General features: G+C 34.4%; 1 protein-coding gene across 1 annotated transcript in view; it reads right to left on the bottom strand.

Moving 5' to 3' along the window:
* LOC134799665 (neurexin 1-like) overlaps positions 1 to 26,299 on the bottom strand; it is a 151,886-nt gene that overhangs the window by 47,867 nt on the left and 77,720 nt on the right. Inside the window, exon 4 of the mRNA XM_063772106.1 lies at positions 1,128 to 1,269. Within this exon, the coding sequence (XP_063628176.1) occupies positions 1,128 to 1,269 (142 nt within the window). The remainder of the gene's footprint in view (positions 1 to 1,127; positions 1,270 to 26,299) is intronic.

Here is a 26,299-nt window from a genome sequence, read left to right as displayed (position 1 = left end):
TTTAGTTATTTATAGAATTTCCAACGAAATTTTACACAATGTGTTTTTGATTTACCATTAACATGCTAAGAGATTGAGATAGTTCTGCAAATAGATGTGTACACAGTCGCCGTCAGATATATCGGAGCCCCCACGGTGTTCACAAATATCTGAATAAAGCCTCTATTATCAAGATGATAAAGTGCATTTTCAGATAGTTTTGTTGAAGAGATGTACCCACTTTTTCACTTTATTACAATGCAGTAAAGTGAAAAAGTGGATGTTACATCTCTTTGTAGTCAACTGTACTTACCTTGGCAGCTGCTGCATTTTTGCGCCCAACCGAGATATGTTTATTATTTGTACAGTATGTTTGTGCTGTTGTTTGTGTTGTAGATAAATAAAATCGGTTGAAGACTGACGATTCACGTTATTCTATTCACTATCCATGACCAGCCGCAGGCTGAAATCCGATGCCTCGAGTGCTCGGCAGGTATTCAGCATGGAATGGCAAACGTAACCCGAGTTCAGTAAACCACACAATGTGAACGTACAGATGTAGTGGATAATTGTTTTCCATCGTATTTTCTCGGAAACGTTCATATGTGTAATGTTACATTTCTTAATAGCTTGGCATGAAGCCGTTCAGAATGCCCGGATCCCAATGTTAGCATGCGTCTTATTGAAGTATTTACGGGTCAATCGGTCATATAGAATGTGCCATCTTTGAAGTGTACTACGAGTATACCGCTGGATTTTCAAAGATTCTGCCTTCACATCCATCGTATAGAAGCTTCGAGCAACACCGGGACGGCAGTCGGCATTCCTACTAGGTATTTCCCCTCTACCGAAGCACATGCCCAACCTGGGCATTCACACTAGCGCAGTGCGTCTTGTAACTCATCCGTACACAAAAAGAGATCGAGGTGTGCTAGATTTGTCTTTGACGTGTGTCATTTTCTATGTATTTGTGTGAGAAGTGCGACTGTGTGCACGTTTCCCCGCAAAAAATGGCAGAACGATTTGTACGGTAACATATCGATTGGGTTCCTCCCTTCCGACGTGTCGGAAGCCGGTGTTGCTCGAAGTATAGAAGGCACCAATCTGGGGGCACGGCAGTGCCCCCGCCAAGTCGAGCTATAACTTACCTCTCTCACAGAAGGCGCCTTCATAGTCTTCGTCTCTGCACTCGCAGACCGGTCCATCATCAGTGCTGATGCATACGCCGCCATGCTGGCAAGGATCCCGGCGTTCGCATGCGTCTCCGCTGGCGTTACCGATCCGGGATGACTGTAACAAAACAATTACATTACTTTATTGAATTTCATATTAATTACCTAACACAATTTTTAACATCATTTTTTTTTCTTGTGTAAAAATTTAATTATGTAGATAAAGGGTTGAGCGCGATTTGAAAGCGGTTTCCAAACTGGAAGTCGTAGGTTAAATTCCCAAGGAGTTTCTTGAAATTTTCAAAATATCATTAAGTACCAACATATTACGTATGTATGTATTATGTATGTATATTATGTAAAGGAAAACAGATTATAGATAAATATCTACAAAGCCGAAGTTGGAAGTTCAGATAACTATTTTTGTTCGTAAAAACTAGTGCCTAACCTGCACCATGGCCAATTCTTGAGATTATCTTGATTCTAAGCGCTTTTAACATGAAATCGAGAGAGCGCTATTTAGCGCTAGTTAATTCAATTTAAATTAAATATTAATAGTTTGAGGTTTAAACCCATAAATGTATAACTCGTTCAACCTGAACTTAAAGCAAAAATATACCAAGTAGGTAAATATTATACTTAAACATGTTCTCGATTTACCGTTTCAGTAAGCAATTATAGCCCTTTTCTCAAAAATGGACGGCAAAGTCGACTTTGCCGTTTAAAAAATAGGTCGCGAAGCGCGTAGTTTATGGTCAGTGAAAAATTAAAAAGTTAAAAACATTGTAGTCTCGATTTTGGGACTGCAATGTTGCATACAAATTCCATTATTTGTCGAGTTCCAAACTTTTTAAAAGTTGAAATGGCCATATCAAATGAAGGCACAGGCCCATTAAACAGCCAAACAGATGATTAGTACCGCGACTATGTAGCTGTCTCAAATAGGTTGGCGTATTTTCGGCAGAAAAATACACTTCTATTTTTTTATAAAAAAAATAAAAAGGCAGCAAAGCTAATTTTTTCAATTGTTTCTACTTCTTTCTGTGAAAATATATACGTAAGAACGTTGCTTTTGTAAAATATTTCTATGATATTTATATTTCTTGCACCATTTTTGAGAAAAGCACGATATACGACTCGGCTGGAAGGCTACTTGCTGGCTTCGGATTCAATTAAACGGACTCCCAAGGTCGTCCGTTTAAAACGAATCCTCAGCCTGCAAGTAGCTACTTCCGAGCCTCGACAATAATGTACTATTTTCCAACCGAGCCGGCAAATTAAGTCGTAAACCCGTCTCTCGCTAACTCAAACAAGAAATCTCACTGATGCCTTCTGTCAAGAAACTCGGCTTCTGGCTAATTGTTATAAATAAAGTTACAAGGTCACCATGAGTTGTTTTGACAACAAACCATAGAAGCGGAACGTGATACTATCTGCGATCATATATAACCATGGATACCGCCTTTAGGAACATTACCGTTCAAATTCTCGGGCCAAATTAGCACACATACACAATTACGCCTACATTCAAATAAGACGACGCGTTTACGGAGCCTGAAATCAAAGCTCGTAAACAAAATAAGAGTCATCTTTATTACACTAATGGTACATAGCTAAGTCTAGATGAAATGCATATAATGTCAATAACTACCAATCAGCGACATTAATCAGCTAATAACCTTCTTGCTGTACGTACTGGCCGCTGAGAGTTCGCGGTTCATATTTGATTAGAATATGACTTGGACAGGGATAGGTTTATGCCATACAGTGAAGAACCAGTCAAATAATTCACGCATAATAATTTAATGCAGATTAAAAGATAACTAGTTAAAATGTTGTTATGACATGACAGACTAACTCAACATAAGTAAATATATCATTGTTGTATAAATGTATTCCGTTATAATAAGTATTTTGTATATTTTATTATCAATCTGCATGGCAGTGCGAAGTCACTTTCAGGTATAGTCTGTCCGTTTTTCTAAGATCAAGTACGCCATAGTAAATGTATGGCGAACTTGATCTTAGAAATCGGACTGGCTATACAGTCTGCAAAATTTACATAGGTACACGAATCGGGTCAAAAATATTTGAACAGGCGGAGTCACAATAAATCCCCACTTTCAGTTCGGAATATTTTATATGTATATAGCCGGTCAAGCAAGTTTGTCAGTAGAAAAAGGTGCAAAATTAAAATTTTGTATAGGACCACAGCCGTTCGCGCGCTTACATTTTCTAAATTTGCCGCTCTTATAATATTTTAAACTTTCGCGTTTTGAACACATATTAACTCACATTATACGAATCGAAACTGATTTACGTCGGTAAATCAAGGTAATTGAATATAATTCGCGTTAGACCCGTCTATAATGTGAGTTAATATGTTTGCCGCTCTTTTCTACTGACGGAAATGGCTTGAGAGAGAACCTACATATATGTGACAGTAGAGGGTGGATTCAAATGATCAACATTTTCAGATAAAAATTGTGTGTATTTGTTAAATTAATTCAGTGAAAGCATGATAGGAAAAATGTATCTACATATAGGAGACCGGGTATGATTATCTCACGGGTTATATCTCATGAATAGAACATATTCTAGATATCTTGCCAGGCATCCACTCAATTTCATGTCTCTCTAATTGGACAGCTTTTTTCCAGTTCTCTGCGAATAGCATCTTGTGGGAATCTGAATGGAAAGTAATGTAAAATGACAATACCAAATTTGATTATTAATTTGAAATAACTAGGTAGTTTTTTTATAGCTCCATCTCATGAAATAAAAAAGGAAAATACAAATCTGTAAGAAGGAATTTATTACTACATTTATAATTATATAGAAAGTACCTAAACCAAACACAAGTTAATAAAATAGTCTACTTCATTTAGCATAACACCATCCCTATTATCCTCGCAATTTAAAAAGTCGTATGTTGTTATGAAAGTCGTATGCAGTTGTTACGTTTTAGCTTAGCACGGTAGTATTGAAAACAAATCGTCATGTTTTTTCCAAATTCTACTGAAGTTATCTGTTTACTACAAGTGAAAAGTGATTCCACTGTCCTTGGTATGAACTAAAATAACTTCTGCACCACTTCACGACACATGAATATATTTTTAATTACAAAAAAACGTTGTTTTTATAAATCAATTTAGCCATTTGTCACTGACTGTCATCTCGGTGGTACTGAGATTGGCAATCGAGCAGTTTGTAAGTACCGCCTATCGCGGGGTAGTTTGCGTTGGGTCATAATTGAGCGGACAGAATACTTCCATGTATAGCATTTCGCTGGATACTATGACCTAAACTTTAATTTGATTTATTTATAATTTAATTTAAACGCGTAAACGCCATGAATTTTACGGCGCTTACGACGTTTTCGTCTACAGGTTGTGATTGCGACAATTTCATTGTTTGGTAGGTATAGATTCTCTTTAGTAATAATAACTCAATGTTTGCATGGCCTACTTGTATTATTAAAGAGGCTAGAAAGTGACCAATGTATGGATGAGTTGATCTGACTTGGCTTCGAAATAAAGGTGGAAATTTCGAATTAAATAAATTTGTGAATCACGTCTTTATTCTCCCAAAATTCCTACCATCCGCCTAAAATAAATTTTAAACTAATAGTTACCGAGTAGGGCCCCATTTCTCGAACGGTAAATATTAGTGCATTGCCATGACAGGGGCCCATTTCTCGAACGTTATTAGACTAATATTATTAGTCCATGAACTGTCAAATCGTATGGGTTGTCATGACAACACACTAATAATATTAGACTAATAGCGTTCGAGAAATGGGCCCCAGATCGTGAACTAATACTATTAGTCTAATACCGTTCGTGAAATGGGCCCTAGGTAGGTACTACGAGTATACCGGTACCATGCTATACAGCCGTATTCGAACAATGAGATACGTCAAATACTAGATATTGAAACGATATGGATTGGATATGTCAGTGTCAAACAAGTGTCAAAAGTGACATTTTTGTTTGAAGAAACGTCAATTTTGACACTTGTTTGACACTGACATATCCAATCCATATCGTTTCAATATCTAGTATTTGACGTATCTCATTGTTCGAATACGGCCGATACTCATTTCAATACCCATACAGTACGTTAACCCTTCTGAATAACTAATGGCACGATCGCTGAGCTAAATCGTGTTACTGGTGCCTTTAAAAAACTAATTACACGTCCAAGCCATTCCAATATCTACCCTAACTCCAACCTTTAGAGTCGGAAATGCTTCTCAGCTGAAAGGGCTGCCGGTGAAGGATAATTAGCGTTTTTGTTTGCTATGTAAGGTTTTATTTCATAATTACGGGATCTAACGAATCTGGTGCGAGGTTGTGGTTTAGCGGAGTCTTAGCCGGTTTGATTTTAATTTAAAATATAAAGGTTTTTTACGAATTTTTACTACCTATACAAAACGTACAGTTTAACTATTTCTATTTTATTCTAGAAAACGATTAAGTACCGTAAACAACCCAATTATAAGTATAGTACACACCTAGCTTTCATATCACTGGAGATATGTCATTGATATGTAATTTAATTTACTTAATTAAAAAAGTTAATTTAATTTTTCAGAATAATAAATAGACCCTTGGAAGCGAAAATGGTAAATATCGCTCCAGAAATTAAATTACTTACTTAGACGTTTTTATAACTTTTGCCATAACAAATTAGGGACATTAAAATAAATTGGGATATTACATACATTTTTCATACTTTATGAGGGGGCGCTAAATTGCTTTGAAAGACATCATAATTAATTTACGTGCCTTAGATAACATAATGTAAAGAGACGCATTCATAATTAAGTATTTTTGGCACATTTGGTCCGGGGGATAATCAGAGTAGTTGGTAGGGTTTGTTAGTCATTTAATTTTAATTCTCTTTATTCATCATTCTTCTTAGGCTAGGGTATAATATGCATATAAAAGTAAAATATAAAAACACTTACAAAACAATAAAAATACATTATAAAAAACCTAACCTAGTAGGCCGCCAGCAGCGGGGCAAGGCTCAAGCTACCGGTGGTCAGGGCTGCAGAGAGAGGAACCGACGTACTATCCGCGCCGTGTCCAAGATCACCGCCTTCTGCATCTGACCCTTGATCCAACCACCTAGCGAGAGTCTCTCAAGGTGTTGGTCGAGACTCTTCGCTATTAGACCGTTCACTGAAACGACTATCGGGACAATGATCGTCGAATCAACAGCCCACATGGCGGTTATCTCGTGAGCCAAGTCTAGGTACTTACTGGACTTGTCCTTCTCGGCCTTCACGAGATTCTCATCATGGGGGATGGTGATGTCAACGAGCACGGCCCGACGTTGCGATCGATCTATTATTACAATATCAGGCTTATTGGCTACAATAGTCCCGTCAGTGATGATAGATAGATCCCAATAGAGCGTGGCACGACCATTCTCCAGAACAGGCGCAGGTAAGTACTTGTAGTACGGTACTTCGCGGTCCACAAGGCCATATAGAAGAGCAAGTTGCTGGTGAATAATCCTGGCTACGAGATTATGTCTGTGCAAGTACTCGCCGTTAGCAAGATGAGAACAACCGGAAATGATATGCCTGAGTGACTCTCCGGGACGGCGGCATGCCCGACAAATGCCGACCGTACCGTCCTTCAGGATATATTTCCGATAGTTGTTCGTCATCATAACTTCGTCCGCAATTGCACAGGCGAAACCCTCGGTTTCTTCGAAGAGGTCCCCGAATCGTAGCCAGTTCACCGACGCGAGCAGGTCCACATCGGGTCTCGTGAGGGCCTTGTAGAACCGCCCGTGTAGCACCTTACTCTCCCATGCCGCCTTGCGATCCGCAGTACTTAGTACCACAGGTTTGCGCCAATTCTCGTTTGCCAAGGAAAGCGGCCTGCGGTTCCTATCTACTGCCACCACATCACGATGCATCTCACACTCGTTGTTAAGGAAATAGTTCCTGAGATTGTACACCTCGCGGTTGTGAAGATCCTTGGCGTTTAGGAAGCCTCGGCCTCCACACTTCCGTGGGATGTACTATCTCATAACTGACGAGCGTGGGTGTAGCATGCGATGTGTGGTGAGCAGTGATCGGATCCTCCGATCCAGGGCGTCCAGCTTGATCTGAGTCCACCTTAGTATGCCAAAGGAGTATGTGAGTAAGGGCATTACCCAGGCGTTGAAGGCGCGCACTTTGTTGCCTCCTGACAAAACATTGATAAGGACTTTTGTGAGCCGACTGAAAAAGCGCTCCTTCACCGACCGTCTAATACCCTGGTCCTCAATACCCAACGAAGGTAAATCGCTTTGTAAATAAATTTTAATTATTATTAGGTTTCTTTTATTTTACAAGTAATTTAAACATTATAACATTAAATTCTTGGTAAATCATATATTTATTTACATACAATATATATACAGTGGTACTACTTCTTGGTTGTAAATCACTGTAATTGTATGAATAAATGACTTTAATATGAAGTCTTTTATTTCTGTGTGATCTTTGGAATTTTGCAATATTTTTTTTGGGTTTTGAAAAAACATTTAATTTAAGGCTATATTTATTATGTTTATATGTGAGTAATTATGCACATTGTAATTTTTAATATTTTACCTCAGTCTCCCGTTGACCACGAACGCTGTACAAGATTCGATACGTTTAATCCGTTTATTTATTTATTTCTTAGTTTGCATTTTTTTAAACAATATTCATTGCATAAGTAGACTGTCAATTTGTAGTTTGAGATTATTAATTTAATTTCAGTTTCAATCGATAGCAAGACCAAGTTCAAAGGACAACTTAAAAGTACTCACAGATAAGCAAGTGCAGTAACACACGGATGTGTAACTAAATGTGCAAAAACGTTGAGGAAACTTTTATTTCGGAAACGGAATATTATAATCTGTGAAATCACTCACACCTACAATTGTGTCGCTTAACTTCGAACTCGGGTAAATCCATTCGACCCTCTCAGCAAATATCTACCCTATTACCTTTTCTTAATACCAAAATCGTATAATCTGACAGATGGATTTACCCGAGTTTGAAGTTAAGCGACTCAATTGTAAAGCCCAGGCCTACTTCATGCTAAGTTTTAACTTGAATTTTTAGTGTCTTACTTATTTAATTCGTATTTATTACTTGTACATTTTAGTTTAATTAGTTTAATTTTATTGTACATATTGAAATTTATTTCTGGCATAAAACATTTTCATTTCATTTCATTCAACCCTCCTGCCCACATCAACTTATCAGTTTTCCTCCTTTGTACGTTACAATATAAAATATATAAATAGTATTTCCTCATTTATATAAAAACTTGAATCGGCTGAATGTAATGGCCACTTTATCTGGCTTTTTGACGGCTGTCCGAGGTGGGAAGAGGGTCGCGGTAAGGGTACGTTCACACTAAAGCAGGAATATAATGTTAAAAAAGTATATAGGACTTTACACACGTAACAAAAATATGGGGTCACTACGTGCGGGAATTTTTATAACAGCTTTCTTTAAGGGGCCCACTGACTTAACAGTCCGCCGGACGGGTGTGGCCTGTCAGTTGTTCGGAACTGTCAACATTTTGTTCTAACTGACAGGCCGATACCGTCCGGCGGACTGTTAATCAGTGGGCCCCTTAATAATATTAAAAGATTATATGTTAGTATTTTTGAAAAAATGGATCCCGCCGAGTTTCTTGCGACGGTATTTTCTCAGAGCTGTATTGTAAGATTTGTATGATAGAAACGGTACCTATTAGTAAGTAGTTTTTAACAATAAGTAACCAATTAATATAACTAAACTCAAGAATAAATATTTTTATCTTAACTCCACTCAGTTACAACAAAGTGTACTTTTTAGGGTTCCGTACCCAAAGGGTAAAACGGGACCCTATTACTAAGACTCCGCTGTCCGTCCGTCCGTCCGTCCGTCCGTCCGTCTGTCACCAGGCTGTATCTCACGAACCGTGGTAGCTAGACAGTTGAAATTTTTACAGATGATGTATTTCTGTTGCCGCTATAACAACAAATACTAAAAACAGAACAAAATAAAGATTTAAGTGGGGCTCCCGTACAACAAACGTGATTTTTGACCGAAGTTAAGCAACGTCGGGCGGGGTCAGTACTTGGATGGGTGACCGTTATATTTTGCCGTTTTTTGCATTATGGTACGGAACCCTTCGTGCGCGAGTCCGACTCGCACTTGCCCGGTTTTTTTTGTTATTTTTCTCAAGTAAGTACTTACTTAGAAATTTATTCGACTCTAACAATATTAAGGGTAATTCAAACTGATGGACAAATTTTCGATAACAACATATTCACATCAAAATATTTTCATATCAAGTTAGATAATAATCCTAGTGTACCTACCTAATACCTAAATGAAGCCTAAAGGTCATGTAATTTAAAACAGAACTCCTAACTCTCAGAATACATTAACCTTCCATCCCCCTGTCCTGACGAACTTATTATTCTACGTCTGTTTTTCACAGTTACTGTAACCAAAAGTTACTGTTTCCAGAAAAATCTTAGCTTAGAACACTTAGCTTTAACAACATTCATTTCGTCATAGCACTTCCGTGCGTGAGCACCGGTCGCGATAGCGTTGAATGAAGTGAAGCGAATGAAGTGAAAACTTCATTTCGCAAGCACCAATCAGCGTGAGCGATCTTCAAGGTCGTATCAAAACAATATCAAAACCGTTACAAGTTGTCAAATCTGAATCAGGATCATAATGAAAAATTATTCACGCCATCAAAAAGAGATTAAATCGCTCATTAAAATAAAGAGTGACGACACTTACTTATCGTCCCATAATGAAATTTTATATTTATGATATATTCGCGTGTACCAAGGGACTATATCTAACCCCGTCTAGACATCTCATGTCACAGTGATAATTTATTCACTTAGCTTTTGGGTACAATTAAATTAAACAATTTAAACGACCCGTGACCACGAACGCAACAAATTTATTCTCCAGACGTTGTCATGTAAATTGAAATTCTACATTCAAATAATTTGCTTTTGATGAATAATTTAAATTATAACATCTGTTTGAAGACAGAAGGCAACATCGACTTGTTTTATTAATTTATTAACAGTGACATACGGCCTGATTCGTACTTTAAGATGCGTCAAAAATTTGCTAAAGATACGATTTGGATCAGAATTTCTTCAAACAAAAACATCAATTATGACACTGACATATACGATCCATATCGTATCTTCAGCAATTTTTGACGTATCTTAAAGTTCGAATCAGGCCGAGAACCTTGTTTGTGCTAAGTGATAACTTACCAAACACATTTTACATTTTGATTACAAAACTTCCACAGTTATAATATATTAAAACGGGTCACTCACGTATTTATAAGTGTTCGACTTAAAAATGAAAATTACAATTGCACCAATCATGTACGAACAAGTACGAGCAAAATGCTCGATAACTGAATGACATCATTTAGAAATTTTACGTTTTTAGGGTTCCGTACCTCAAAAGGAAAAAACGGAACCCTTATTAGGGTTCCGTACCTCAAAACGAAAAAACGGAACCCTTATAGGATCACTCGTGCGTCTGTCTGTCTGTCTGTCTGTCTGTCTGTCTGTCCGTCTGTCACAGCCGATTTTCTCCGGAACTACTGGACCAATCAAGTTGAAATTTGGTACACATATGTAAGTTTGTGACCCGAATACGGACATATAACGTAAACAAATGAATTTTAAACATGGGGGCCACTTTTGGGGGGTAAATGAAAAAATGAAAAAAAAAATTTTTTCAAACTATATCATGTTACATATCAAATGAAAGAGCTTATTGTAAGGATTTCAAATAAAATTTTTATAATTTTCGAATCAACAGTTTAGAAGTTATTCAAGAAAATAGGCAAAAAATGACCATTCCCCCCCCCTTAGGGGTCATCCATTGATTACGTCACACGTTTAGGGGGAGGGAGGGGGTCAAGAAAATGTGACATATTGTGACATGGGGGAGGGGGGAGACACAAACTTTGTGACGTCACTTTAACTTCATCAGTAACCGAATTTTTTTTTTAATTATTTTATTCGCTGTACATTTAAATAACAAGTTTTTAAAACGATAATCGTTTTTATTCTTTTAATTTTCTTTCCTAAGCAGTTTTGGGTTATAAAATTACTAATATTTATATCGTCAAAAATATTTTGATAAAATATTAATAATACTTAGGTACTTACTTAATTCGATTTGGCGATTTCATAGAAAAAATGTGACGTCACACTAGGGGGGAGGGGTTTGCCAAATGTGACCAAATGTGACAAGGGGGGGGGAGGGGTCAAAAAACCTAGAAATTCGTGTGACGTAATTAATGGATGACCCCTTGTACCTTCATCCTCTACTAAATAATCTACTTTAATAGAACTCAACCAGAATTGATTATAAATTAAGAAAAATAGATTAATTTGGCCATGTGATCGTCTAGTGAAATTAATACATTGTGAACCTTAGTACCCATCGTCTTTTATGTGCAGACTGATTAGATTTGGATTCAAAATATTACCCCTAAAATACCCTATGTAATTGTAAATATTGCTACTGTAATTTATAAATTATAACACTATCGTATGAAAAACAAAATCATATGAAAAATAAATAATAAATTATATTTTTTAGATTTTATCTCCTACCGAGCCCTACCGTGACCAGTTACCATGAACAGTAGTATAAGCCCTTGTTGTTTGTAATTATATTTTCCTTTTATATCCATTCGCTAACCTAGCTAGCTAAAGGAAAATATTTATATGTAAATGATGCAAATATTAATACGTACAAACATACTTTATCTACTGTCACGCCTCGGATGAAGTCGGGTCTCTAAACTACATAATACCTATTTTATTTTGTTTTGTTTTTAATAGGTATTTCTAAGCACTATGTAATATTTACTTTTATCTGCGTTTCGGAACCTATTTTCAGAAAAGAAGAAACGCCAAGAAACTCATCTGAATATTCTTACTATAAATGTATGGAATACTGAAGCAATCGTCTATTAAACATGATTGAATACCCTTAGTTACCCCGATATAGAAAAGCTCAAATTGTCACTAGTGAACTGCTTCGCCTGTCACTAGCTCCCTATAACAAAATTATTTAGTATGTCCTCAAATAACTTTGTTCCCCTATCTCATCCAATATAATAATGTATTACCTTTAAATCATATCTAATGTACGAGCCTCAGTAACCCATCCATATGCTACTGAAACTAGACTTTAATTTTATTCTGTATTTTAAAACAGTTAACACTCTAATGATTTTAACACTGTGTGTAACCAAAATATATGTGAGAGAATAAATAATAATAAAGAAAGAAATAATAAATAACCCTAACTCCCAAATAATGACTCTACCCTAACTCTACCCCAATGTCCCTATTCTAATGTGTAAATCTAGAGGCGAACCTCTATCTTTACAGGGAGGAGTGTGTGTAAGAGGGACCCTAATTTAAGCTGTAAACGTTCGGCCGACAAAACCGAGGTATTGCAAACCCTAGTGTCTGTGTGATTGCCTCCCTCCGCAGTGTAGGCCGTAGCCAAGGGTACTGACGAATAAGGCGCCCTATTCCAAATATAAAATGTGAATATATAAATATATATAACAAGACCACGCTTCTTCAATTACCAACAGATTTCAGTGAGTAAAGATTACTCCTAATGATCCACACGTGAGATCCTCACATCCCTCTGTCAGACCTTGAAGAGAACGTAAGAGGTATAATCGTCACCTGTGTAGGTAAAAAGGTTGACGCCAGGCCCCTCTCGCGACCTGGACCTAACACTCTACTGGATTCCCGGAAAAGCCTGTTTATCACCGCTAGGTTAGGCGTTTCCGGTTGATTGACCGTGCAATCAGACACTAATCTGGCTCTAAAACACAAAAAACACCAAAACACACGTAAGTATTTACACTGAACTAACAATTGAACAGTCTGACAAAAAGCAGCATAGTAGCTACGTAAAGTCAAACATCCAATCGTCAAAATAACACCTTTGTTTTAACGTCTACGGGCGAGCCAGAGATCGTGACAATCCGACGGACAAAAATAGAAATCCAGTTCCCAGCTTGGCGTGGGGGTATTTATAACCATAAAAGACATTAACGAAACGCGTTTGACGCATTTGACGCGTTAGGCGCACTTCAATATAAGATCTTTGTTATTTATTTCCTTTAAACTCGAGTACCAATCTTGAGTAGTTTTAGCAAAGAGATGTGATTTCCATAAGACAAGCAAAGTCAAAAGAAACCCCGTGCCCCGGAAACCAAGACAAAGTTACTCTCTAACAGATGGCGCCACTCCCTTGATATTAAACAATTCTAGCTCACATCAATGTAAAAAAACACGGATCAAAGCACATGACGATCCAAAATTAATAAAAATCATTTATGTCTATATGTAAATATATAAGTTTTATGGATATTTTTATACATTTTCATCTTTAGTTTCAATACTGCGTCAACAGATGGCAGCATAACCTTCGCGACTACAAAATTCACCGACAGTAATTCTCTATACACATTCCATTCTCTTTGGTTTCAGCGAATCACTTTTTCTGATTAATGGCCCACTACGAAACTTGACTCTGTTAAGTTTTTTGTTTGTTGTTTCGGATTTCTCGTGAGAATGTTTTGTTTTTATTTAAAATTAATTTACTGAATGCATACATTATAGTTACTTACATGTATTTATTTTAATTAACATTTGTACATAATAATTGAGGTTTTAAAGTTTATGAAAATATTATCGATTGATCAGCTGTGTCAATCATTATTTATGTTAACTAGATCAGCTAGTGCGTCTAGTTACAGTCGCCCCCTCGAGAAATTGCAATGTATGCATATACACATACATGTAGAATTCTCGGACCCTATTCGAATAAAAATGAAAATTATATCCTTAATTTGTTAGTATTATCCCTTTTTTTCCCCCTTGTATACTAAACGTGTGGTGTATGATGCGTGTTTAAACCAATACTCATTGATTGTGATTGATTAGATATAAAACTCAGATCATTGAATTTTAATAATGTATTATGATTATCTTTTCGTCACGATTTTCCTACCAGTCTAGGGTATTGGGTCGTGAATCCAATAAACTCTAGTAGCTCGATTTTATGGTTTCATCCTAGTCTATGGATCTTTCTATCCGACGACTTAACCACATTGTCCGGTTAATAAATGAACCAATAAAACCTCCCTTCACAAAGTAGAAAAAACATTTGGTATAAATACTGGGATACTCATTCTCCATTAATCAAAATCCAATCCGAATTCCATTACCAAATCATCCCTCCCAATCAAGTTTTCTTGGAAAATGTCACATACATGAACAAGATATTTGACTTCAAACTTACTCCCATATTAACAATAAAGTGTTAAAGAAACCTAAAATACCATGATAATATCCTGATACTTGTATCAAAATATTACCTTCACAAACATAACATAGGTTTAAATCAAAACTACTATGTAATGTTTGTAAATAGATCCTAATAAAAATATTTATACATGAAAATAAAAAATAATAATATAAAAAAAAAATATTTTATAACTACCTACAGTACTATAAACACTTCACCATTATAACATATGAAAATAAGTCTTACTTGTAGACATTTTAATACATCTTTATATTTAATAAATAATAAGATAAATCCATTTTTTATATAAAACCATATCTCAAAAAGCTCTATAAAATATATTTAAAAATAATGCACCAATAACTCTTTCGCATATAATAATGTGATAATGCATGTTCGTTGACATGTCATCATCGTGTTTTGATATCAAAGATCTTATTCACGATGAGGTGTGTAATTAGTCATGGGCTTAGCTTCTTGTGGAGTGTATAGTCAACAAAAACTACCCTTTGAAATGGGTCGAATCGTCATACGATTTTTGCCTACTGATAAGAATTTGTTGACTATTTTGTGTATTATTCGCAACAAAATACCAACAAATCCAGGTTGATTGCAATCTGACATTTGCCTAACCGTAAAAATCATTCATACAAAAATACAAAATTTCACACACTTCTTGCAAAATCTCCAAATATCCATTAATCTATTATTATAATTAAATAAGTTAATAATCTTTCATTGCCTTTCAATTGCCAGTTCATTCAATTCTTACTAAGCCATTTCTACAGATAGCCAACGTCAATGATTTGCAATCAAAATAAAATGCATCAAATAAAACTTAATTTTTTTTTTATGAAAAAACAATATTTCTGACATTACCCCAAGCTCCCTGCTATTTATTATAAACAATACCAAAAAATTGTATTTGCATAACTATTTATATTGAAGTTAAAAAATTCAGTTGAAATAACGTTAATACCATGTTAGTTAACGTTGCGTTATTACATCTTACTATGGCAATACAATAACTCTTTATTTTATTATGGCAACCCCGCAAAGATGATAATGGAGAGATGCATCGCGCGTCTATCTGTCCGTTGTCATTGAACAGTTTTAAATTTTACCCGATGTAGTGCAATTGGGTGTTATTGTGAAGTGTAGTGCTATAGTGAATTTTGTTGTTGAACAAATAATTGGTAAGTTTGAATGTATTTCTTACTTTTTATTTCTATATTTTATCTAATCATTTATGTATACAACTGAACTCGTTAATTTTGTATATTTATGCCAATGTATCTGCATTATGTATATACCACATGTATTATTTTATCGCTAACTCTCGCGTGAACTATTTATTATATAGTATTATTTTTAAAGTATTAACCCCAAATATATTTTTGTTCTCTTGATATGCAGAGTAAGATAAATATTGAATTTCATGTTTTTAATAAATAGTTATTATATTTGATGATAATGTAACAAATTTTATGTTAAAGTATTTATTTAATATTCAAAAATACCAGTGTATTAATATTTTATATAACCTATTTCTAAACATGTTAATTCTTTGTACATTTACACTATAAATACTAGACATGCCAAAAATATTTGCAACTATTCGGCATTCTACCTAGTCAACCACCTTTGCTGAATAATCAGTATTCAATCTAAATCACTATTCATGATATATTTATTCGATACTTGTGTATTTTTACTATCTAAATTAATTAAATAAAACTTTATCTCTAACTTTGTACTCAAAACACCACGCATTTCAACAGCAGGTAAAGATCCCTTCGAGCCGTTAACTGATTTTTTGTTACAAACTCCAACATGTGCATTCAATATGACCCTTCTGTGTAATTCTATTGTTTTAAACGATTCTTTGTTTATACGACCGATGACTTCAAATCCAACTTTCTAAATTTTATGACTTCAACATGTTTTTATGACAGTGAATATTGATATTTACTTAAATCCAAGTTTAAAATATTTTAAATTATTATATTTCAATTAATTTGTTTGCTAGCAACATCAGTGAATACTATAAGTACTCCCCTTGCTTGGCTTGCTTTGTCTATGGCGTCCACAGTGGCGCCCCCTGGGATAAACCATAGGTTACAAATTGTCTATTTGTTATACGCAACGAAAAACCCTCATTTGAAGTGTTAACTTGTGTTTGTGAAGTGTACACTATTCAAAAATGCGACTTAAAGAAATTGACTACAAGATATTGCAATTCCCAATAATTTGGGACATCAATAATTTATATCATGGTGATGAATTTCTAACCGAACTTGCCCGTCTAGATCTTTTAATATTGTGTATGAAAGACGAACCTCACTATAATTTTAAAATGCTTAACAAGAAAATCAGGAATTTCAAGGACCGTCTCCGCAGATTAAGGGTATATAATTTTGTTTGTATACATTTATTTAATTATATTTATATTAAATAATTATATAACTATTTACATCATTATTATATTATATGTATATTTTGAGAAATATTTTATTTTAATAATCTGTTAATTTTTATTACAATACTGTTTAACGCTAAAACAAAAACTTTTTTTTTTGTTATAGGAAAAACTAGTCGCCAACGGACAACGATTCAGATACGTTATACAAATAATTCAAGCAGCTCCGGGGTCTCCACACCACGCTGTTATTGCTATTGAAGTAAGTATGATTAACAAATCAATAATGTTATTGCTGTATAAACATGCTTATTGTATTTAACTATGTTTATTTATTTTACAGCCTTCACCAAGTTTGCAAAATATACTTTTTGATATCCCGGAGCAAGTAGTTGAAAACGAAGAATCTCCGCTGGATTTCAACGTAAGTTGTTTTAATTTGAAGTACATTTATTTTACTTTCAGATTCCATAGAAACTTAATAATGTTTATTTGATTATTATTTTTCAGGCCCTCATAAATGAGTCCGGACTGTTAGACGACGTGGGTGATCCTATTTGATTCAACATTTTATGTAAGTAATACTCGGTTCTTTCTACTATCATACATTTCTGTTTTAATCTAAAGAACAATGTTTTTCTAGGAATGTCAACTTGGTAGAACACGGTCAGTTCTTTCAGTACATAGTATATATTACGTAATGCTAATTTATATTTAATATGTTATATTATCCTACTGCCATTTTAATTACCCATAACATATAGATATGATTGGTAAATTGAACTCATTAGTTTACACCATATTATTTTTCTCGTTTAAAAACTTTGTTTACACTAACACGATAAGAAAGCGTCGTCACACACAGTTAAAGGAGTACCTGCTAACCTTTTTTTTCCCGATCTTTTATAAGTGGCTGAATGCGTCTCACGATGTCTTTCAGCTATTTTTAGAACTATTGTTTTGATTTTAAGATTTTTAAATTTTTACATAATATGATTTCAGGATACGTAAGGCGTTCGTGTAAGATGATTATATGTAATTAGTCTTCCTAATTATGAGACAACATTTGCTAAGTAAGTTTGCTTTACCTAACCTAACATTTTTCAATTTTATTTAAATAAAATAATTATAATGAACTATATCGCAATAATCAAACTTTTACTGTAATTATTTTCTAATGATTTTTTTTTTACAACAACTTTTTTTTATTTATTAAAAGTAATATAAATGTATGTCTTATTTAATATGTTATTGATAATTTTCATCTACTGAAATTTATGTCTACCTAAATAATTACAAAACATCTATGATCTCTGTCTAAACTGAATACTTCCCGTTTTCCAGATGTTCCACATGACAAAAGACCGAGTGTCGCTGAATGCTGTTCCTTCATTTTATTTTAAGGTAATTAACATGCTTACTTATTATTAACATAGCAAAAACGATACTATTTATAATTAATATATTTTTCAAAATGATTTAATGAATTCAAGATATTTACTTTTCATCTCTTTTTTATTTAAAAGATATTTTGATTATATATTTTAATTAATTATTTTTTTTTTATAATAATAATGAAAAATATTTTTTTTTTTTTGTGAAAATCCACTACCGCTATTTGTGCCTTCGGGTAACATTAGGTAGCCCAACCCTTTAATATGCATGCTTAAAGGGTTATTGTAAATTAACATATTTCTTTTGTATGATAATTACCATTACACAAAATCAAAGTTATTACAAAATCAAAACCAAAGTTAGTTGCCTATTCTACGTGTATATGAATGAAGCGACTTGTATATGTGAATAGTGTTACTTTCACACATACGGACTACTGTTATGCCGGATGTGGATGGAAGACCCTATTCTAACCTACCTACTTATTTTTACAATTTTTTTTTCTTTATTTCTAAAAATTCTTTATTCTAATTTGACACTTTGTTTTTTTTTCTTAATAGCTATTAAAAATCTTTATAACAATATTACGTAGTTCCAAAAATTATTTATTCTAATTAGACATTTTTTTTATTAAAAACCTTTATAACAATAATGCTTATGTATACATTTTTTTTTTCATAATTAAAAATAAAATTCTTAATGATTTCAGCTACAATACAACATTCAGCGCCTTCGCACTCGACTCGCCTTAATAGAACTTCCGTGCTACTATTCTAAACTTGGTAAGTACATTTAAACACGTCATTAATCTCTATGTTATATATTAGAAAAATTCAAAAATATTACTCAATGTCTAATACATCTATCCTTATAATATTTAACCTATTTTTTTTTTCCTTTTTAATATTTTTTAACAGTTATTTTCTAGTCAAACCTTTTTATCAACATTAAAACATAACAATTAGTTCTGTTTATCTAATTAACATAACAATAAAAATACAGTCATTAACAAATGTCAGTTAAACATTACATTTTAATCAACGTTCACCGGATCAGCTATTTTTACTCAATTCACCTTTATAATATCTTGACAAATGTATTGTATTGTATTTACCTCGGTATATATTTGTATATGGATCTACTAAAATATATACGTTTGGATAGGGAATTGCTGCAATTACATAAGGTCCCTCATAAATTGCTTCGAACTTTTTTGTTATCTTTTGCTGAGCATTTGATTTATTTAACTTTTTTATTTTAACCCAATCCCCTATTTGAAATTGAATCAGTCTATAATTTTGATTAAACTTTGCCTGCCTCATCTCAGCTGCTTTCTTTAAATTTTCTCTAACCTTTTGCCTAATGTCCGCTATGTTTTTCTTTATATGACTAATAATTTCCTTATCAAATGTTAATTGCGTAGGCTGACCATACATTATTTCACATGGAGTGAACCCTGTACTATCATGAAACGTATTGTTATATAGAGTTTCTATCTTTGGTAATATTTTCACCCAACTTTGATGTCGTTTTTCACAGTAAGTCCTGAATAATACTCCAAGTTGTCTATTCACGCGTTCTGTAGTATTTGGACGAGGATTTCTAACTGTTGTATATATAGTTTTGACCCCCTTTTCTTTCATAAAACGCCTCCATTGATCACTAATAAACTGCGAGCCATTATCTGTTAAAATTGCTTTTGGTTGAATGATTTTAAAGAATTTTTTCATACTAACTACCACAGATAACGCTGTAGCCTTCCGTAACGCAAATAGTTTGATGAATTTACTAAATGAATCTTGAACTACCAAAATATAGCTCATTCCGAACTGTCCTGACGGTAAAGGCCCATAAAGATCCGCCATGACTAAATCTCCGATATCATTACTCACTATTGACTTACACGGTCCTACGTGTTTGATATTATCATTTTTCACCATTTGACAAGTATGACAAGTTCTTATTAGTTTTTTAACATCTTGCGTAATACCCCTCCAATAAAATCTATCTTTTATGTATTTTATGACCTTGTAAGCCCCTTGATGACCCATTTCTAAGTGTATTTGTTTTATTATATCCGATACTAACATTCTTGGCAAAAATATAACTTTTTTTGGACTATTATCGGGTGTGAAGTACAATACACCATCCTGTAATGAGCATCTTTGAATTATTCGACCGATTCTATCACTAATATCACCATTTTCTAGACCTTGAATTATTTCGTCAATTTCGGGATCTTGTTTTTGTAATTCTTTAACCTTTTTTAATTTACTTATCAATTCTTTATTTATTTCTGTTTCAGTATAAAGAATCTCGGGCAGCCGTACCTTATCTTCCTGCAAAAGATCAGTTTGAGGTGGGTATCTAGATAACACATCCGCTCCTATATTATCTTTGCCTTTTATGTGTTCAATTTCATATTTAAACTGCTCTAAGTAATTGATCCAACGTATTACTCGCGCATTATATAATTTCCAGTTTTTGACAAATAGTAAAGCCTTATGATCCGTTTGAATAATAACCTTTGAACCTCTCAAATAAGTTTCGAACTTTTCTAAACAGTTAATAACGGCATAAAATTCTTTTTCAGTCGTCGAATAATTTAATTGAGCCCCTCTTAGAGATTTACTATGAAACCCAAGAACTCTCATTTCCCCATTATCATCAAGTTGATAAAGTATGCCTGATAAGCCGATACCTGAGGAATCTGTTTGCAAATAATAAGGTTTGCTAAAATCAGGATGTTGTAATTGAATAACATCTACGAAAGTCCTTTTTATTGTCTCAAAAGCTTTTTGTTCATTGACACCCCACTGCCACGTCACTCCTTTTTTCAATAAATGACACAATGATTGTACATTTTCGCTATAATTAGGGATAAATCTTCTATAAAAGTTACACAGTCCCAAGAAAGCTCTTAATTGTTTTATTTTTCTTGGAGCTGGAAATTCCTGTATCGCTTTAATTTTATCCGGATCGGTTTTTATTCCATCTACTGATACTATATATCCTAGCATGTGCACCTCTTTACATAGAAATTTGCATTTTTCTAAATTGCAAGTTAGGCCCGCTTTTCCTAATTTTCCCAACACTATATCTAAGTGTTCCAAATGTTGTTGCAAGGTACCGGTAGTAATTATGGCTAAATCGTCCAAGTAATTGACACAAAATTCGCGAACGTCATGACCAAGTATGCAATCCATAGCACGACTAAAACTTCCCACAGATGTTTTGAGTCCTTGCGGCAACACGTTATATACGTAAGATTTCCCATTAAAACTGAAACCTGTATATTTTTTACTTTCTTCCGATAGTGGTATTTGAAAGTACGCATTATTCAAATCAATTACGCTTATAAATTTCGCTCCGTGAAATGAGTTTAATACGTCCAATTGTAAAGTTGGTTTTTCGGTTTCAGATATCATGTTCTTATTGATTTCACGCGCATCTAATAAGACTCTTATTGTTCCGTCTTTCTTTAATGTAAATGTTAACGGACTACAGTATTCAGTTTGTGAACGACTAATAATTCCCTGTTCTTCTAATTCGCGTAATTTTAATTCTATTTTCTCGCGATACGCATATGGCACGGGGTACGTTCTCTTTACTACAGGTGCGCGTGATTCCATTTTTATCACATGTTGATAGCAATTAGCCCTGCCTAATTTTGAATCAAATAATGTTTTATGTTTTGTCAATACCGAATGTAAAGCTTTTTTCTCACTTTCTACTAACGGTATTCCGACTTTACATGTCACTTGCGTTTGAGATTGATTTGACGACTCTATACTGCATTGATCTTGCCATCCATTATATCGATCATGAAACGGTATCCAAGTAGTTTCACCTTTATATTCGACATTGACTCCACATTTCTCTTTTCTTAGGTCAATCGATACTACATTTTCCTTAATCCAGTCAAATCCTAATATCACTGGAAAACTTAGATTAGGTATTACTACAAACCCGATTTCCATCTGTAAATCATTTATACCGATAGGTAGTAATGCTGTAATTTTAATGTCTTTACTTTTGTGCCCTGACGCTGATTTGATATTAAAAGGCTTGATCGGCATTACTGGAATTTCAGGATATTTATTTTTTACAACCTCCCAAAATTCCTCAGACATAGCCGTCACATCGCTACCTGTATCTAGCAAAGCTCTTATAAGAAAGTCTCGCATACGTATAATTACTTCACTCTTAAACGAACTTGATTCCGGAATTTCTTTTTCTTCCTCAAACACGGACGCGATAAATTCGTCATCTACATCAAATTCTACCAATTCACTTTTTAATTTTAAAACGTTAATTAAATCATGTAACCCTATTAACTGGATCTTTTCTAAATTACTGTAACCTAATCCCACTCCTTGTTCACCATTGACTATTTCTAGTTCTATCGGCGCTCGCAACCCATTATTATTTTTTCCTAACAATTGGCCTGGCAACCAATTCATTCTATACATCATTTTTAGAATTTTGACCCTATCATCTGTTTCTGTAGCTGACCCGGGGACGTTTTTATCAGCAGATATTAGTTTTCCGAATCGTCGATAACTATTTCTTGCTCTATAACAGCTGTCGTTGCTTCTGGTTTCCGCCAATTTTGATATTGTGTCTGGTTTTTTCTCATAGTCTGATTGGATGGTTTCGAGGCCCCGGACGTTGATGGTACTGCTCGCGGCTCTTGTTTGTTTACGTCGTCCATCGCGCGTAGAAACTCGGCAGCTTCAAAGATAGTAATAATTTTTGATGACGCAAACGCTTGTTGTATATAACGAGGAAAGTGCCTCATTATATCAGTAACTAATTGATTCTCCGAGATAACATATGTCAACATTTTTGCTTGTCCAACCATTTGCACAAAATAATCATGCATACTATTTACTTTTGTTTTATCCCAAACTCCGTGAACAATATTCCTGCGTAATTCATTTTGTTCATGTGTCCCCCAGTAGGATTTGAGAAAGTCGGCTTTGAATTCTGCTACACTGGTCCACCTGTCTTTATACAATCTGGCCCAATCACGAACTGTTCCCTCTAAACATTCGAGAACCGATTCTATTTCATTTCCATCAGATACGACCCTTTTAAGATACATTTCTAGGTCTTCTAGAAATGTCACTGGATGCGATTTAGTTTTGCCGAACTTGGGACGTTCCATATTAGTGTTTTTAATATTGTATATGATTGTTTTCTTCTCTTCAGTAGAGAGCTCCTTTTCACTGCCTGAAACTGGTTCAATATGCTCTGTCTCTTCCACGAGTTGCTCCGATGTATCTGCAGTCTCTATAGTTTCCACTTGTACAGGACTAATTGCCGTTGCAAGCTCGTTTCGTAGTTGACTAAGCCCTGCTGTCATTTTCTGTTCGGTCTGTTTTAGCAAATGATAGAACAATCCACGTCTAACATCTGGTTTCTTCTTAATGTTTCTACGAGCTACTCGTGCTTTCTGATTTACCCGCTCAACAGTACTTCTCTTGATTGACGGCGTAGTTTGTTGTATGCTTTGACGTGTAGATTTAGACTTAGCTGCGGCCTTTCGCTGTCTTGTAGACCTCTCCATTTTAATAGATTTTTAATTAATTAACTCACTTTTTGACACTGTTTTAACACTAATTTTCACTTATTTAAAACACTTAATAAATACACTTATTTAACACTTATTTTATTTTTATAAAATAACACTTATTTATCACTTATTTAAACACTTAACTTTCACTGGTTTTCTACACTGTGTTGATAGTTTAGTTTTAATACATATATGTATATGTCCGTACATATACAAATATGCCTATATTTGATTGTTAAAATTTAACTATCGCCCCCTATTTTCTTTTGGACTCGTATAACGCATTGTATTTTTAGCTAGTTTTATTTGTCTATTTATACTAATGTATTTTTATGTTTGTTTCAGGTGACGTAAATCCCTAACACGCAAGCTACGTCAATACAATGAAACCACGAGGAGGAGAAATTGATATTGTAGTTAGATACTAGTATATAGAAATATTTTATTTTATATTTAATTAAATCCAAATCAAATCAACTCACATTCCAGTTTTCTTACGGCAGCAAAAATGTAGCCAAAGAGGCTACTTTATGAAACAAACTATTTATATATATAATCCTGGTCACTACGGCACCAAAAATGTACCTTCATCCTCTACTAAATAATCTACTTTAATAGAACTCAACCAGAATTGATTATAAATTAAGAAAAATAGATTAATTTGGCCATGTGATCGTCTAGTGAAATTAATACATTGTGAACCTTAGTACCCATCGTCTTTTATGTGCAGACTGATTAGATTTGGATTCAAAATATTACCCCTAAAATACCCTATGTAATTGTAAATATTGCTACTGTAATTTATAAATTATAACACTATCGTATGAAAAACAAAATCATATGAAAAATAAATAATAAATTATATTTTTTAGATTTTATCTCCTACCGAGCCCTACCGTGACCAGTTACCATGAACAGTAGTATAAGCCCTTGTTGTTTGTAATTATATTTTCCTTTTATATCCATTCGCTAACCTAGCTAGCTAAAGGAAAATATTTATATGTAAATGATGCAAATATTAATACGTACAAACATACTTTATCTACTGTCACGCCTCGGATGAAGTCGGGTCTCTAAACTACATAATACCTATTTTATTTTGTTTTGTTTTTAATAGGTATTTCTAAGCACTATGTAATATTTACTTTTATCTGCGTTTCGGAACCTATTTTCAGACAAGAAGAAACGCCAAGAAACTCATCTGAATATTCTTACTATAAATGTATGGAATACTGAAGCAATCGTCTATTAAACATGATTGAATACCCTTAGTTACCCCGATATAGAAAAGCTCAAATTGTCACTAGTGAACTGCTTCGCCTGTCACTAGCTCCCTATAACAAAATTATTTAGTATGTCCTCAAATAACTTTGTTCCCCTATCTCATCCAATATAATAATGTATTACCTTTAAATCATATCTAATGTACGAGCCTCAGTAACCCATCCATATGCTACTGAAACTAGACTTTAATTTTATTCTGTATTTTAAAACAGTTAACACTCTAATGATTTTAACACTGTGTGTAACCAAAATATATGTGAGAGAATAAATAATAATAAAGAAAGAAATAATAAATAACCCTAACTCCCAAATAATGACTCTACCCTAACTCTACCCCAATGTCCCTATTCTAATGTGTAAATCTAGAGGCGAACCTCTATCTTTACAGGGAGGAGTGTGTGTAAGAGGGACCCTAATTTAAGCTGTAAACGTTCGGCCGACAAAACCGAGGTATTGCAAACCCTAGTGTCTGTGTGATTGCCTCCCTCCGCAGTGTAGGCCGTAGCCAAGGGTACTGACGAATAAGGCGCCCTATTCCAAATATAAAATGTGAATATATAAATATATATAACAAGACCACGCTTCTTCAATTACCAACAGATTTCAGTGAGTAAAGATTACTCCTAATGATCCACACGTGAGATCCTCACATCCCTCTGTCAGACCTTGAAGAGAACGTAAGAGGTATAATCGTCACCTGTGTAGGTAAAAAGGTTGACGCCAGGCCCCTCTCGCGACCTGGACCTAACACTCTACTGGATTCCCGGAAAAGCCTGTTTATCACCGCTAGGTTAGGCGTTTCCGGTTGATTGACCGTGCAATCAGACACTAATCTGGCTCTAAAACACAAAAAACACCAAAACACACGTAAGTATTTACACTGAACTAACAATTGAACAGTCTGACAAAAAGCAGCATAGTAGCTACGTAAAGTCAAACATCCAATCGTCAAAATAACACCTTTGTTTTAACGTCTACGGGCGAGCCAGAGATCGTGACAATCCGACGGACAAAAATAGAAATCCAGTTCCCAGCTTGGCGTGGGGGTATTTATAACCATAAAAGACATTAACGAAACG

Source organism: Cydia splendana, chromosome 18 (genome assembly GCF_910591565.1).
Source record: "Cydia splendana chromosome 18, ilCydSple1.2, whole genome shotgun sequence".
Taxonomy (NCBI): Eukaryota; Metazoa; Arthropoda; class Insecta; order Lepidoptera; family Tortricidae; genus Cydia; species Cydia splendana.
This window is presented reverse-complemented; position numbering and strand designations above follow the sequence as displayed.